Here is a 14,733-nt window from a genome sequence, read left to right on the forward strand (position 1 = left end):
TTCAGGGTGTGGAATTACGGAATTTAAGTTGATTTCACTCTGGCTCTGTCAGCAGCACCTTCACTGCTCCATCCTCTGGTTCCACCACCAGCTCTGGGGTGGGATAGAGGGAAAGAATTCTCCTCCTTCCCCTCGCGCCGCTAATGAGCCAATGCCTAATGAGCCGCTCCGTAATTAACGAGCCAACCCACCCCCGAAACTACAATTCCCAGCATGCCCCGCGCCGCTCTCCATCCGGGTCCTCCCGCGCCGCACCCACCCCACCCTTCCGCGCGGACTCTTCCTGCCTCAACCAAACCTTACCGCCATGATTGACAGGCGCCGCGCCCAATAGGAAGCCAGAATTCTGCCGCGCTGACCAATAGGCGCTGGCGGGGCGTGCGGCCATGGCAGTGGGCGGGCCGGGGCGGCTCCTCCCGGCTGGCGGCGGCGAAGATGGTACGTGAGCCCCTCAGCGCCCATGGCGCCCCCGGCCCGGCCTCAGCGCCCCGGCCGCGGCTCCCCGCGCCCCGCCGCACTGCCCGCGGGCTGCCCGGCACTGCTAGGGGGGAACCGCGGCCTCCTCCGGCCGGCAGGGCCCGGCCTGGGCGGGGGTGGTGGGGCTGAGGGGCTGAGGGGGTGGGGGGGTGAGGGGTTGCCGCCCTCAGGGATGGCGGTGAGGGGAGAGAGCGGCGCGGAGGGTTTGGGGCGGCGGGGGAAGCGCAGGGCGGGGGTTGGGGAGCGTTTGGGGGTTCGGGGCTTGCTGCGCAGCTGGTGTGGGGCTGGAGGAGCCCGGGGTGATCCCATAGGGGTGTAGGGCGGCCTGAGGTGATCCCATAGGGGTGTGGGGCAGCCTGAGGTGATCCCATAGGGGTGTGGGGCTGGAGGAGCCTGGGGTGATCCCATAGGGGTGTGGGGCTGGAGGAGCCCGGGGTGATCCTATAGGAGTGTAGGGCAGCCCGGGGTGATCCTATAGGGGTGTAGGGCAGCCCGGGGTGATCCTATAGGGGTGTAGGGCAGCCCGGGGTGATCCTATAGGGGTGTAGGGCGGCCTGGGGTGATCCTATAGGGGTGTGGGGCTGGAGGAGCCCATAGGGGTGTGGGGTGTGTGGATGAGGTGATCCCATCGGAGTGTGGGGCTGGAGGAGCCTGAGGTGACCCCGTAGGGGTGTGGGGCAGCCCGGGGTGATCCTATAGGAGTGTGGGGCAGCCCGAGGTGGGGCTGAACCGTTTGTTTTATGGGGGGAATTTAGGGGGACACCCTAACATGGGGCTGAACCATTTGTTTTATGGGGGTGCACCCTAAAGTGGGGCTGAACCATTTGTTTTTTGTGGGGGGACACCCTAAAGTGGGGCTGAACCATTTGTCTGTTGGGGGGAATTTAGGGGGACACCCGAAAGTGGGGCTGAACCATTTGTTTTACGGGGGAGTTCAGGGGGTACCCCAGAGTGGGGCTGAACCATTTGTTTTATGGGGGGAATTTAGGGGGACACCCTAACATGGGGTTGAACCATTTGTCTGTTGGGGGGGTTGAGGGAAGGACCCCAAAATGGGGCTGAACCATTTGATTTATGGGGGAGTTTAGGGGTAGCACCCCAAAATGGGGCTGAACCATTTGTTTTTTGTGGGGGGGTTGAGGGAGGCTGGAATCCCCCTGTTGGAATATTTGGGATATTTTGGGGTCCCCCTGGGCTTTGGGGTCTTCCCCACCGTCAGTTTTGTGGGATTGGGTGATTCCTCCATCCCCAGATTTTTTAGGAATTGAGGGATTGGAGTTCCCCCAACCCTGGGATGATCCTTTGGGAATTCTGGGATGGGAATTTTTCCCTCTTTCCTGGCAGGGGGGTTGGGAATTGGAACCTTGGGATCAACCTTGGAATTCTAACCAAGAAAAGGAGAAACTCTGCATTTCCCAAATCCCGGGAATTCTCACTTTTCCCGCTCAATCCCTGGAATTTGGGGCTGAATGCGGGGTGGTTTGGATGGACAAAAATTCCCTGGGATCTCCCAGCATTCTCTGGGGTCTTCCTGACTGTTTTTTTTGGGAATTCTGGCTCTCCAGGCAGATTTCCTGAAGGGGCTCCCCGTCTACAACAAGAGCAACTTCAGCAGATTCCATGCGGATTCCGTCTGCAAGGCTTCCGTGAGTTTTCCCAAATCCTGGAATTCCCAAACCCCAAAGATCCCAAATCCTGCCATTCCCAAATCCTGGTGTTCCTCCATCCCAGCATTCCCCAGTCCCAACATTCCCAAATCCTGGTGTTCCCACATCCCAGCATTCCCACATTCCACCATTCTCCCAACATTCCCAAATCCCAACTCTTTCCAAATTCTGGCATTCCCAAATCCCAGCGTTCCAAAATCCCACTGTTCCCAAATCCTGGGATTCCCCAATCCCAGCATTCCTCAATCTCAGCATTCCCCAATCCCAGAATTCCCAAATCCCAACGTTCCCCAATCCCAGCATTCCTAAATGTGATGATTCCCAGATCCAAACATTCCCAAATCCCATAAATCCCACCCTAAACTGGAGAGGAAATCCACAGGCATTCCAAATCCAAGTATTCCCCAACCCCAGCATTCCCAAATCCCAATATTCCCAAACCCAAATATTCCCCAATCCCAGCAATCATAAATCCAAGTATTCCCAATCCCAACATTCCCAATGGTGATGATTCCCAAATTCTAGCATTCCCACATCCCAACATTCCCAGATCCCAGAATTCCCAAACCCTAATGTTCCCAATCCCAGCATTCCTAAATCCCGGAATTCCCAAACCCCAACATTTCTAAATCCCAACATTCCCAAATCCCACCATTCCCAACTTCTGACATTCCCAAATCCCACCATTCCCAAATTCCACTCCCAACATTTCCAAATCCTGATGATGTTCCCAAATCCCACCATTCCCAATCCCATAATTCCCAAATCCCAACGATTCCCAATCCCGCCATTCCCAAATTCTGATGAGATTCCCAAATCCCGAGATTCCCAAATCCCACCATTCCCAGTCCCATCATTCCTAAATCCCACCATTCCCAAATTCCAGTTCCATCATTCCCAAATCCCAACATTCCCAAATGCCATCATTCCCAAATCCCACCATTCCCAAATTCTACTCCCATCATTCCCAAATCCCATCATTCCCAAATCCCAACATTCCCAATCCCACCATTTCCAAATCCTAATTCCATTCCCAATCCCAACATTCCCAAATCCCAGCATTCCCAAATTCCACACCCATCATTCCCAAAATTCCCAATCCCACCATTCCCAAATCCTGATGACATTCCCAAATCCTGATGAGATTCCCAAATCCCACCATTCCCAAATCCCGTCACTCCCAAATCCCAACGATTCCCAATCCCACCATTCCCAAATCCTGATGAGATTCCCAAATCCCACAATCCCAAATCCCACAATCCCAAATCCCAATCCCAGTCAGGCTCCACAATTCCCATTCCTGACGGATTTTCCCGGAATTCCTTCCAGAACCGTCGCCCCTCGGTGTATTTGCCCACCAGAGAATTCCCCTCGGAACAGAGTGAGTTTTCCTGGGAAAAATCCCAGTTTTCCATGACTTTATCCCGAGTTCTTTGGGAAAAATCACAAAATTCCCTTCAGCTGGAGCTGGAATTTGAAACTTTGAAAATTCCCTTTTTATTTGGGATTTTTCTCCTTTATTTCCACCTTTTCCCTTTATTTATTTTCATTTCCCCCCCTTTTTTTCCCAGCTTTTCCCCTTCATTTATTCCCAATTTTCCCCTTCTTTATTCCCAATTTCCCTCTCTTTATTCCCAACTTTCCCCCTTTATTTCCATCTTTTCCTATGCTTTATTCCCAGGTTTTCCCCCATTAATTTCCAATTTTCCCCTTATTTATTTGCAACTTTCTCTCTTCTTTATTCCAAATTTCCCCTTTATTTATTCCAAATATTCTCCTTCATTTATTCATAATTTCCCCCTTCTTTATTCCCAATATTCCTCTCTATTTATTCCCAATATTCCCTTTCTTTATTCCCAACTTTCCCATTTTTAATTCCCATTTCCCCTTTATTTATTCCCAATATTTCTCTTTATTGATCCCCAATTTCCCTTTTATTTATTCCCAAACTTTCCTTTATTCATTCCCATTTTCCCCTTATTTTATTTCCCATTTCCCCTTTATTTATTCCCATTTTCCTTTTTATTTATTCCCAAACTTTCCTTTATTTATTCACAATCTTCCCTTTATTTATTCAAAATTTCTCTTTTATTTATTTCTATTTTCCTTTTTATTTATTCCCAGTTTCTCTTTTATTTATTCCCAATTTCTCTTTTATTTATTCCCAATTTCTCCTTTATTTATTCCCAATATTTGTCTTTATTTATTTCAAATTTCTCCTTTATTTATTCCCAATATTTTCCCCTTATTTATTCCCAACCTTCTTTTTATTTATTCCCATTTTCCCCTTATTTTATTCCCAATATTCCCCTTTATTTATTCCCAACTTTCCCTTTATTTGTTCCCAATATTCTCAGTTACTTATTCCCAATATTTTTCTTTAATTATTTCCAATTTCCCTTTATTTATTCCCAATTTCCCTTTTATTTATTCCCATTTCCCCCTTATTTTATCCCAAATATTTCCCTTTATTTATCTCCAATATTCCTCTTCTTTATTCCCAACTTTCCCTTTATTTATTCATTCCAAATATTTCCTTTTATTTATTCCAAATTTCCCTTTTATTTATTCCCATTTTCCCCTTATTTTTTTCCCAGTATTTCCCTTTATTTATTCCCAACTTTTGCTTTATTAATTCCCAACTTTCCCCTTTTTTATTTCCATTTTCCACTTATTTTATTCCAAATATTTCCCTTTATTTATTCCCATTTTCCCCTTCATTTATTCCCATTTTCCTTTTTATTTATTCCCATTTTCCCTTATTTTATCCCCAATATTCCCCTTAATTTATTCCCAAATCCCCTTTATTTATTCCCAATTTTCCCCCATTAACTCCCAATTATCAATACCTCATTAATCACCCAAACGAGCCTAAAACTGGAATTTTTTTCCCCCCTGTTTTTCCCTGGAATTCTTTCCCAGTCATCGTGACAGAGAAGACAAACATCCTCCTGCGCTACCTCCACCAGCAGTGGGACAAAAAGGTAAAATTTGGGATAAAAATTCCCAATTTTTGGGCCAAATTTGGGATTTTTTAAATTAAAATAACAATTAGAATAATCATTATTAATCTGGGAATTCCAGCAGGGAAATCCTGCCTCTAGAAAAGAGGGAAAAATGGGATTTTTTTAGGATTTAAAAATTTAATTTTTAAAGAATTTTGGGGAATTAAGGAGAGGAATTTTGGGCTGGAATTTGGGAATTCCATCCTGGAATCTTCACGGTGGGAATTTTATGGAATGTGGAGGTTTTGGGAAATGGGCAAATTTCAGGGATTGCTTGGAATGACAGCAAAATTAGTTAATCCAAGATTATTCCTAATGAAAATCCCAATTTTCCTGCAATTCCCAGAATTTTGGAGCTCCATCAATAAAAAAATAATTGGGATTGAGGCTTTCAATCCCAAAAAATCTGTGGGAAAATCCACAGGGAAAACCTTGGGAAAATCCTCCTTGAAGTCCCTAAATCCCAAAACTATCCCAAAATTTTTTCTGGGATGAGAATTCCCAAAAAATCCCAACATTCCCACAGCGAGCTTTGGGATGCAGGAATTCCATGGAGGAATTTTTCCCAAAATTTCCCAAATCCTGCGGATTTTTCCTCCCAATTTCGGATTGGAATGAGAAACCTTGAAGGGATTTTGGGAATGTTGGGAATTCTCATCCCAAAAAAAAAAATCTTGGGATGGATTTTGAATGAACCCGTGGAGGGTTTTCCCAATGTGGATTTTCCATTCGTTTTAGGGTGGGATTGATGGGATTTGGGAATTCTGGGATTGGGAATAATCACAATTGGGGAATGTTGGGATTTGGGAATGTTGGGATTTAGGAATGTTGGGATTTGGGAATGTTGGGATTAGGAATACTTGGATTTAGGATTGCTGGGATTGGGAATTCTGGGATTTAGGAATGTTGGGATTGGGAATTCTGGGATTTAGGAATGCTGGGATTTGGGAATTACCACAATTGGGAATGCTGGGATTTGGGAATATTGGGATTTGGGAATGCTGGGATTGGGCATTGTTGGGATTTGGGAATGGTGAGGTTTAGGAATGATGGGATTGGGGAATTCTGGGATGTGGGAATGCTAGAATTTGGGAATCATCACCATTGGGAATGTTGGGATTGGGAATACTTGGATTTATGATTGCTGGGGTTGGGGAATATTTGGGATTGGGAATGCTGGGATTGGGGAATACTTGGATTTGGAATGCCTGTGGATTTCCTCTCCAGTTTAGGGTGGGCTTTATGGGATTTGGGAATGTTTGGATCTGGGAATCATCACAATTGAGAATGCTGGGATTGGGGAATGCTGGGATTGGGGAATGCTGAGGTTTAGGATTGCTGGGATTGGGGAACATTGGGGTTTGGGAATGCTGGGATTGGGGAATGCTGGGATCTGGGAATGATGGGATTGGGAATACTTGAATTTAGGAATGTTGGGATTTAAGATCACTGGGTTTGGAGAATACTTGGATTTTTAGGAATGCTGGGATTGGGGAATGCTGGGGTTTAGGAATATTTTGCTTGGGAATACTTGGATCTGTAAATCCTGGGATCTGGGAATGCTGGGATTGGGAATACTTGGATTTAGGATTGCTGGGATAGGGGAATATTGGGAATGGGGAATGTTGGGATTGGGGAATTGCTGGGGTTTAGGAATATTGGGATTGAGAGTACTTGGATCTGTAAATACTGGGATTTGGGAATAATTGGATTTAGGAATGCTGATATTTGGGAATTCTGGGATTGGGGAAATGCTGGGATTTGGGGATATTAGGATTGGGGGCTGCTGGGGTGTGGAAATGCTGGGATTGGGGAATGCTGGGATTGGGAATACTTGAATTTAGGAATGTTGGGATTTAAGATCACTGGGATTGGGAATACTTGGATTTAGGATTGCCAGGATTTGGGGACAACTCAGATTTAGGAACGCTGAGATTTCAGCAATTCCAACAATCCCCATCCTCCCAAATCCCGGGAATTCCTCACCTCCCCTCTCTCCCCACCCCAGAATGCAGCCAAAAAACGGGATCAGGAGCAGGTGGAGCTGGAAGGCGAGAATTCCGCGCCGCCCCGGAAAATCGCCCGGACAGGGAGCCAAGACATGACCGAGGACACTTAAAACTCTGGGAATTCCCTGGGAATTTCCCTCGGCTCCTTCCCGGATTTTTTTTTTGTTTTGTCTCTTCCCAAATTCCCTTTTTTTTTTTGGTTTTTTTTTCCCCCCCCACGTTTCGATCCCCGCGAGGCCCAAACCACTCGGATTTCCCGGGATTTTCCCTATTTATTTTGGGATTTGCCTCTCTTCCCTTTTTTGTTTTGTTTTTTTTTTTTCCTGGGATTATTTGTTTTCTGGGATTATTTTTTTTCTGGGTTTTTTTTTTTTTTGGAATTTTTGTGGAATTTTTTTCTGTGGGATTTAATTTTTTGTGGGATTTAATTCTTTTTTTAATTTATGCCGCGAAAATTTATTTTTGTTTTTACGGAGCAGGCGGGAAAATCGTTGATCCTTAGGCCCTTTTTTTTTCCCCCCAAAATTCCATTTTTCCTGGGATTTTTGGGATCTCTTCCCTCCAATATCCCAGAATTCCTTCCCCCGAAATCCCATTTTTCCTGGGATTTTTGGGCTCTCCACCTTAAAATCTCCTCATTCCCAAAAATCCCATTTTTCCAGAGGTTGCTGGGAATTTTTTCCCCCAAAAATTCCATTTCTCTTGGAATTTTCGGGATCTCCCCATGATATCCCAGAACTCCTCATTCCCAAAAATCCCCTTTCCCTCCTCCTCGTGAAATTCCAGGCTTTTTCCCCCCTCACTTCCCCTTTTAAATACTCCAAGGAATTCTTGGGATATTCTCAAATTTTCCCATAAAATTCCCAACCCGGAATCATGGATGGAGCCAAATCCCAGGATTTTTTTTAGGCTCAATCCACGGATTTTCCCTCCCCAATCCCGGGAAAGGATGGAATCGTCGCTTTCGTCGCTCTGAAATCCTTAAATCCCTAAATCCCAGTTTTTTTATTCCCGGCCTGATCCGTGGGAAATTCGCCGAATTCCGGAAGGGATGGAGCTGGGATTGGAGTTGGGATCAGCTCAGCACCGCAAAGCCTTGGGTTGGGAGAATCCCAGATGGAATTCGGGATGGAATTTGGAATCTCAGATGGAATCCCAGATGGAATTCGGGATGGAATCCGGGATGGAATTCGGGATGGAATTTTGGAATCTCAGATGGAATTCGGGATGGAATCCCAGATGGAATTCGGAATCTCAGATGGAATCCCAGATGGAATTCGGGATTGAATCCAGGATGGAATTTGGGATGGAATTTTGGAATACCAGATGGAATTCGGGATTGAATTCGGGATGGAATCCCAGATGGAATTTGGAATCCCAGATTGAATCCAGGATGGAATTTGGAATCTCAGACAGAATCCCAGATGGAATTCGAGTTGGAATTCAGGACAGAGTTCAGCATGGAATTTGGAATCTCAGATGGAATTTGGGATTGAATTCGGGATGAAATTCAGGATTGATTTGGGATGAAATCTCTGATGGAATTCGGGATGGAATCTCAGATGGAATTCGGGATAAAATCCAGGATGGAATTCGGAATCTCAGATGGAATTCGGGATTGATTTGGGATGAAATCTCTGATGGAATTTGGGATTGGAATTGGTGGAATCCAGGATGAAATCCAGGATGGAATTCGGAATCCCAGATGGAATTCGGGATGGAATCTCAGATGGAATTCAGGATGGAATCCCAGATGTAATTCAGGATGGAATTTGGGATTAAATCTAGGGTGGAATTCGGAATTTCAAACGGAATTGAGGATTAAATCCAGGATGGAATGCAGGATTGAATCCCAGATGGAATTGATGGAATTCAGGATGGAATTTCAGGTTCAATCCAGGATGGAATTCATGACAGAATCCAGGACCGAATTTGGGATTAAATCCAGGATGGAATTTGGGATTAAATCCAAGATGGAACCCAGGACAAAATCTGGGAATTTGCAGCCAATCCCAAACTCTGGGACCCCCAAATCCCTCGGGATTGGGACAATTCCGTGCCTCCTCCCTTCCACCCTTCCCAGACCATCCCAACCTTCGGGATTCACGGAAAACCCCGGGAAAAAAAATTCCATCTTTTCCACAAAAACCGCGGAATTCCCGAGTCGTTTCCACCTCGGCGAATCCAAACCCACGCGAATTTTCGGGAATTTTTCCGGGGGAAAATCCCGAAAAATCCTCGGAGGTTTCCTGCCTCTCCTTTTCCCGGCAAACCCCGATCCGCCCTCGGAATTCCGGCCGGAACCTCGGGAAGAGCAGGACGCAACTCCCATCGGGAATTCCCGGAGATTTTGGGACTGGATTGAAATCCAGAACTTTTCTGCTCTGCCTCCCAACCCTTTTCCCTATTTTTTTTGTTTTTTGGTTGATTTTTTTTTGATTTTTTTTCTATGGAAGCAACTTCCGAATTCCTGGATTGTTGGAGAATGTGAAAAAACCGGAATTCCTGGGATTTTTGTGGGATTTTTTGCGGGATTCCAGCTGGAAAACCCCGAAGGCTCCGGGGTTTTGAGGAATCCTCGGAATTCCGAGATTCCCGGGGCGGGTTGGGTTTGTATCCCGGAATTCCGGAGGCTCGGGAATGTTGTTCCATTAAAGAGTTGGCACTTCCTGGTGTTAAATTCCCGGTTTTTGTTCCCTCAGAGGAAAGGGGGATGTGGGGCTGGGGAAATTCGGGATGAGGAATTCCAGGGGGAAATTGGGATTGGGTGGGAGCAGGAGGGATTTGGGACCTTTGGGATTTGTCCTGATCCATCCTCGAATTTGGGATTTATCCTGATCCATCCAGGGATTTGGGATCTTTGGGATTTATTCTGATCCATCCAGGGATTTGGAATCTTTGGGATTTATCCTGATCCATCCAGGGATTTGGGATCTTTGGGATTTATCCTGATCCATCCTTGAATTTGGGATCTTTGGGATTTATCCTGATCCATCCAGGGATTTGGAATTCCTATCTTTGCTGATCCATCCATGGATTTGGGATCTTTGGGATTTATCCTGATTCATCCTTGAATTTGGGATCTTTGGGATTTATCCTGATCCATCCAGGGATTTGGAATTCCTCTTTCCTGATCCCATCCAGGGATTTGGGATCCTTAAGGTTTTTCCTCCTTCCATCCCTGGATTTGGGATCATTGGAGTTTGTCCTGATCCCATCCAGGGATTTGGGATCTTTGGGATTTATCCTGATCCATCCAGGGAGTTGGAATTCCTCTCTTTCCTGATCCCATTCATGGATTTGCGGTCTCTGTCCTGATCCTATCCAGGGATTTGGGATCCCTCTTTTCTCTCCTCCTATCCCTGGATTGATTTAGGATCCTCATCCCATCCATGGAGTTGGAATTCCTCTCCTCCCATCTGTGGATTTGGGATCCTTGGAATCTGTCCTGACCCCTGACATGGATTTGGGATCCTCCTCCCATCCGTTAATTTAGGATCCTGGGAGTTTGTCCTGATCCCATCCCTGGATTTGGGATCCTCATGCCATCCCCGGATCTGGAATTCCTCTCTTTCCTCCTCCCATACATGGATTTGGGATTTGTCTTTTCCCTCTTCCCATCCAGGAATTTGGGATCCCTGGAGTTTGTCCTGATCCTCTCCATGGATTTGGGATCCTCACCCCATCCATGGATTTGGGATCTCCACTCATTTCCTCATCCCATCCATGGATTTGGGATCCTTGGAATTGATCCTGATCCCATCCAGGAATTTGGGATCCCTGGAGTTTGTCCTCATCCCATCCCTGGATTTGGGATTTGTCTTTTCCCTTCTCCCATCCAGGAATTTGGATTCCTCAAAAAGTGAGATTATTCCTGGATTTGGAATTCTCATCCCATCCATGGATTTGGGATCCTTGGAGTGAGTCTGGAATTCCATCCCTGGATTTGGGATCCTTGGAGTCTGTCCTGATCCTATCCCTGGATTTGGGATTCTCATTCCATCCCCGGATTTGGGTTTCTTCTCCTTCCCATTTCCCTCTCATCCCAATCCCAACCTTCCTCGTCCTCCTCCTCATTCCCAACTTTCCCCACAATTCCAACATTTCTCATTCCCAAATTTTCCTGCAATTCCAGCATTTCTCATTCCCAACTTTCCCTGAAATCCCAACATTTCTCTTTCCCAAATTTCCCTGAAATTCCAACATTTCTCATTCCCAACTTTCCCCACAATTCCAGCATCTCTCCCTCCCTCGATCCCAAATCCACACAGGAAATATCCTGGAATATTCCCAGGAAAAAACCCTTTCCTGGGATTTCCTGGTGCCTCCCAGTGTTGGAACAACAAAAAATTCCCGAAATCCACCAAATCCTGTGATTTTCCCAATTTTTTCCATGCAATTCCCGGGATTTCCTCCTCCCATTCCCAGGATTTTCCAGGGATTTTTCGTGGGAATTTTCCCATTCCCGTTTTCCAGGGTTTGCAAAACTTCTGATTTTTTTTTTAGGGAAAATTTTATCCCAGGTGGGAATTCTGGGATATTTCAGTGGGAATTCTGGGATATTTCAGTGGGAATTCTCATCCCAAATTTTTCCAGATAATCAGGACAGATTTAACTCCTGAGCTTTTTTTCTTTTTTTTTGGGAATTCTGGCCAAGCCTGAGGAATTTTGGGAAATTTTTACGGCTTTCATCCCAATTTTAAAGTTTTTTTAGGATCCAAATCCCAAACCAAAGGAATTTCCTCTTCCTCATGTCGTCAATCCCGGAATTCCTGGAATTCTGGGCTTGGAATTCCCAGAATTCCCAAACCCATCCCAACCCCACTCCTCAATTTTTGGGGGATTTTCCAACCCAACTTTAGCCATTCCCAAATCCAGGATTTTCCCTTCCTTCCAAATCCTTCAATTTTCACCAAAATCTTGGAATGCTGGGCTGAGGGGGAAAAAAAAAATTGGATTTTTCCCAAAAAATCTCTGTAAATATCCCAGAAATCCATTGGAATTTTGGTTTTTTCCCCAAAAAATTTCCGACAATTCCATGTTTGATACTTCGGATAATAAATTTATGGAATTTCAAGGATTAAAATCAGGATTTTTTTTTTTTTTTAAGCCCATTTTCCAGAGGTTTGGGAATGTCTAATTAGCATATTCCGATATGCAAATGAGATGCAAACGAGCTGTTGAAATAGAAGGTTTTTTGGTTTTGTTTTTTTTTAATTTTTATTGCAGGTTTTACAAAAATATGACAAAAAATAAATTAAAAAGAATAAAATAAATTAAACCTCCTCCCCTCCCCCCCCTTTCCTTTTCCAGGAATTCCCACGGAATTCCCAAAAAAATGAAAAAAAAAATCAAGGAAAAAGCCATTCCCAAATTTTTTTCCTTCCGCACCCGGCGAAATTCCGAGGTTTTTTGGGGTTTTTTTTGGGAAAAAAGGGATAAAAACCCACCGTGGATTTTTGGGAATTCCTCATTCCCTCTGGGATGAAGGGATGGAAATCCTTCCGGGATTTTTTCCGGAGGGAAATGGGATCAGAGCCGTTCCCAAGTTTTTTTTTTGGGATGGAAATCCATTGTGGGATGGAGGGAGAGGAGAGGAATTCCCCCTGAGCTTTGGGATTCCCAACATTCCCAGCTTTTCCCGGGATTTGCTCCAGGATCTCCCTGGGGGGGATTGGGATCCTCCTGACCCCACATTCCCAAAACTCCATCCCAATCCCAATCCCAAAACTCCATTCCCAATTCCCAAATCTCCATTCCCAATCCAAATCCCAAATCTCCATCTCCAATCCCAAAACTCCAATCCCAAAAATCCATCTCCAGTCCCAAATCTCCATCCCAATCCCAAAACTCCATCTCCAGTCCCAAATCTCCATTCCCAATCCAAATCCCAAAACTCCATTCCCAATCCCAAATCTCCATCTCCAATCCCAAATCTCCATTCCCAATCCAAATCCCAAATCTCCATTCCCAATCCCCAAGCTCTGCCCTCAACTTTCCCAACTTTCCATCCCTAATTCCCAAATCTCCATCCCCAAAATTCCGTCCCAATCCCAAATCTCCATCCCCAATCCCAAAACTGTCCCCAATCTCCATTCCCAATTCCAAGATCAGTCTCCAATCCCAAATCTCCATTCCCAGTTCCCAAATCTCCATTCCCAAACTCTGTCCCAAATTCCCAAGCTCTGTCCCCAATCCCAAATTTCTGTTTCCACATTCCCAAAACTCTCTCCCAAATTCCAGGTCTCCATCTCCAATCCCAAAATTTCATCCCCAATCCCAAATCTCCATTCCCAATCCCAAATCTCCTTCCCCAATCCCAAACTCTGTCCCCAATCCCAAAACTCCATCCTGTCATACCCAAACTTCAGCTCCAATCCCAAACTCCATCTCCAATCCTAAATCTCCATTCCCAATCCCAAATCTCTATTCCCAATTCTAAACTCCATCCCTAATTCCAAACTCTCCCCAATCCCAAACCTCCATCCCCAACTCCCAAACCTCCATCCCAAATTCCATCCTCAATCCCAACTCTCCATTCCCAATCCCAAACTCCATCCCAAATCTCCATTCCCAATCCCAAACTCAATTCCCAATCTCCATCCCCAAATCCCATAGGATTTCCCCTCCAATAGGATTTCACACTTCCCTTTCCCTTTTAGGAATCCCAACCCTTCCTGCCCTTATTGCTGCAAAAAATGGCTTCGATTTCGGATCTCCCTTCCCCCAAAAAAAACCCAAAAAACCCCAAAATTCCATGGATTCTCCCAAAGGCGGGCCAGGCACAGCGACAGGGCTTCTCCCCTTTCCCAGCCCTTCCCTCTTTTCCCGGATTTCTCCCTTTGGGAATGGCGCTGAGCTGCGGGCGGTGGCGGCGCGCGATTGTCCCCAGGTGCCACCGCCCCGGCGAAAAGCAGGGATCGGAATCCCGGAGCGAATTCCCGGATCCCGGAGCGCGTTCCCGGCAGGAATCAGAATCCCGGAGCGCGTTCCCGGCAGGAATCGGGATCCCGAAGCACATTCTCGGATCCCGGAGCGAATTCCCGGCAGGAATCAGGATCCCTGATCGCGTTCCCGGCTCGGATTGAGTTCTCGGAGTGAATTCTCGGATCCTGGAGCGCGTTCCCGGAACCTATCGGGATCCCGGAGCGCGTTCCCGGCAGGAATCGCAATCCCGGAGCGCATTCCCGGACCATATTCCCGGATCCCGGAGGGCATTCCCTGTGCGGATCGGGATCCCGGAGCGCGTTCCGGGCACTGATTGAGATCCCAGAGCGCATTCCCGGATCCCAGAGCGCGTTCCCGGCACGGATTGAGTTCCCGGAGCGCATTCTCGGATCCCGGAGCGCGTTCCCGGCACGGATCGCGTTCCCGGATCGGGATCCCGGAGCTCATTCCCGGTGCTGATCGGGATCCCGGAGCGCGTTCCCGACAGGGATCAGAATCCCGGATCCCGGAGCGCATTCCCGGATCCCGGAGCGCGTTCCCGGCTCGGATCCCGCTGGAAAAGCTGCGCGGATTCCAGGGAATCCTTCCCGCGGCAGAGGCTAAGCAGCTCCCACCCCATTCCCACCC

At 46.5% G+C, this 14,733-nt stretch overlaps 1 protein-coding gene and 1 long non-coding RNA gene across 2 annotated transcripts; one reads left to right on the forward strand and one right to left on the reverse strand.

The window, feature by feature from the left end:
- The first annotated feature begins 323 nt into the window (after positions 1–323).
- DDA1 (DET1 and DDB1 associated 1) lies at positions 324–9,838 on the forward strand. Its single transcript, XM_085040280.1, has 5 exons — positions 324–438; positions 2,043–2,123; positions 3,474–3,525; positions 5,067–5,128; positions 7,158–9,838. Exons 1-5 carry the CDS (start codon positions 436–438, stop codon positions 7,266–7,268), a joined length of 309 nt encoding a protein of 102 aa, XP_084896406.1. The 5' UTR covers positions 324–435; the 3' UTR covers positions 7,269–9,838.
- Positions 9,839–12,344: 2,506 nt separating this feature from the next.
- On the reverse strand, positions 12,345–13,651 carry LOC146426105 (uncharacterized). Its single transcript, XR_014846189.1, has 2 exons — positions 13,484–13,651; positions 12,345–12,909 (listed from the first exon to the last, which is right to left on the reverse strand). It is a non-coding gene; the product is annotated as an uncharacterized LOC146426105 (long non-coding RNA).
- Positions 13,652–14,733: the final 1,082 nt, after the last annotated feature.

The sequence above is a fragment of the Lichenostomus cassidix genome, chromosome 28 (assembly GCF_008360975.1).
Source record: "Lichenostomus cassidix isolate B80296 chromosome 28, HeHo_3.0, whole genome shotgun sequence".
NCBI lineage: Eukaryota > Metazoa > Chordata > Aves > Passeriformes > Meliphagidae > Lichenostomus > Lichenostomus cassidix.

Excerpts from the sequence above, each read along its gene's own strand:
- DDA1 (XM_085040280.1), top strand. Across the intron at positions 2,124-3,473 it reads ATTCCGTCTGCAAGGCTTCC|AACCGTCGCCCCTCGGTGTA; the intron begins GTGAGTTTTCCC and ends AATTCCTTCCAG. Across the intron at positions 3,526-5,066 it reads AGAATTCCCCTCGGAACAGA|TCATCGTGACAGAGAAGACA; the intron begins GTGAGTTTTCCT and ends ATTCTTTCCCAG.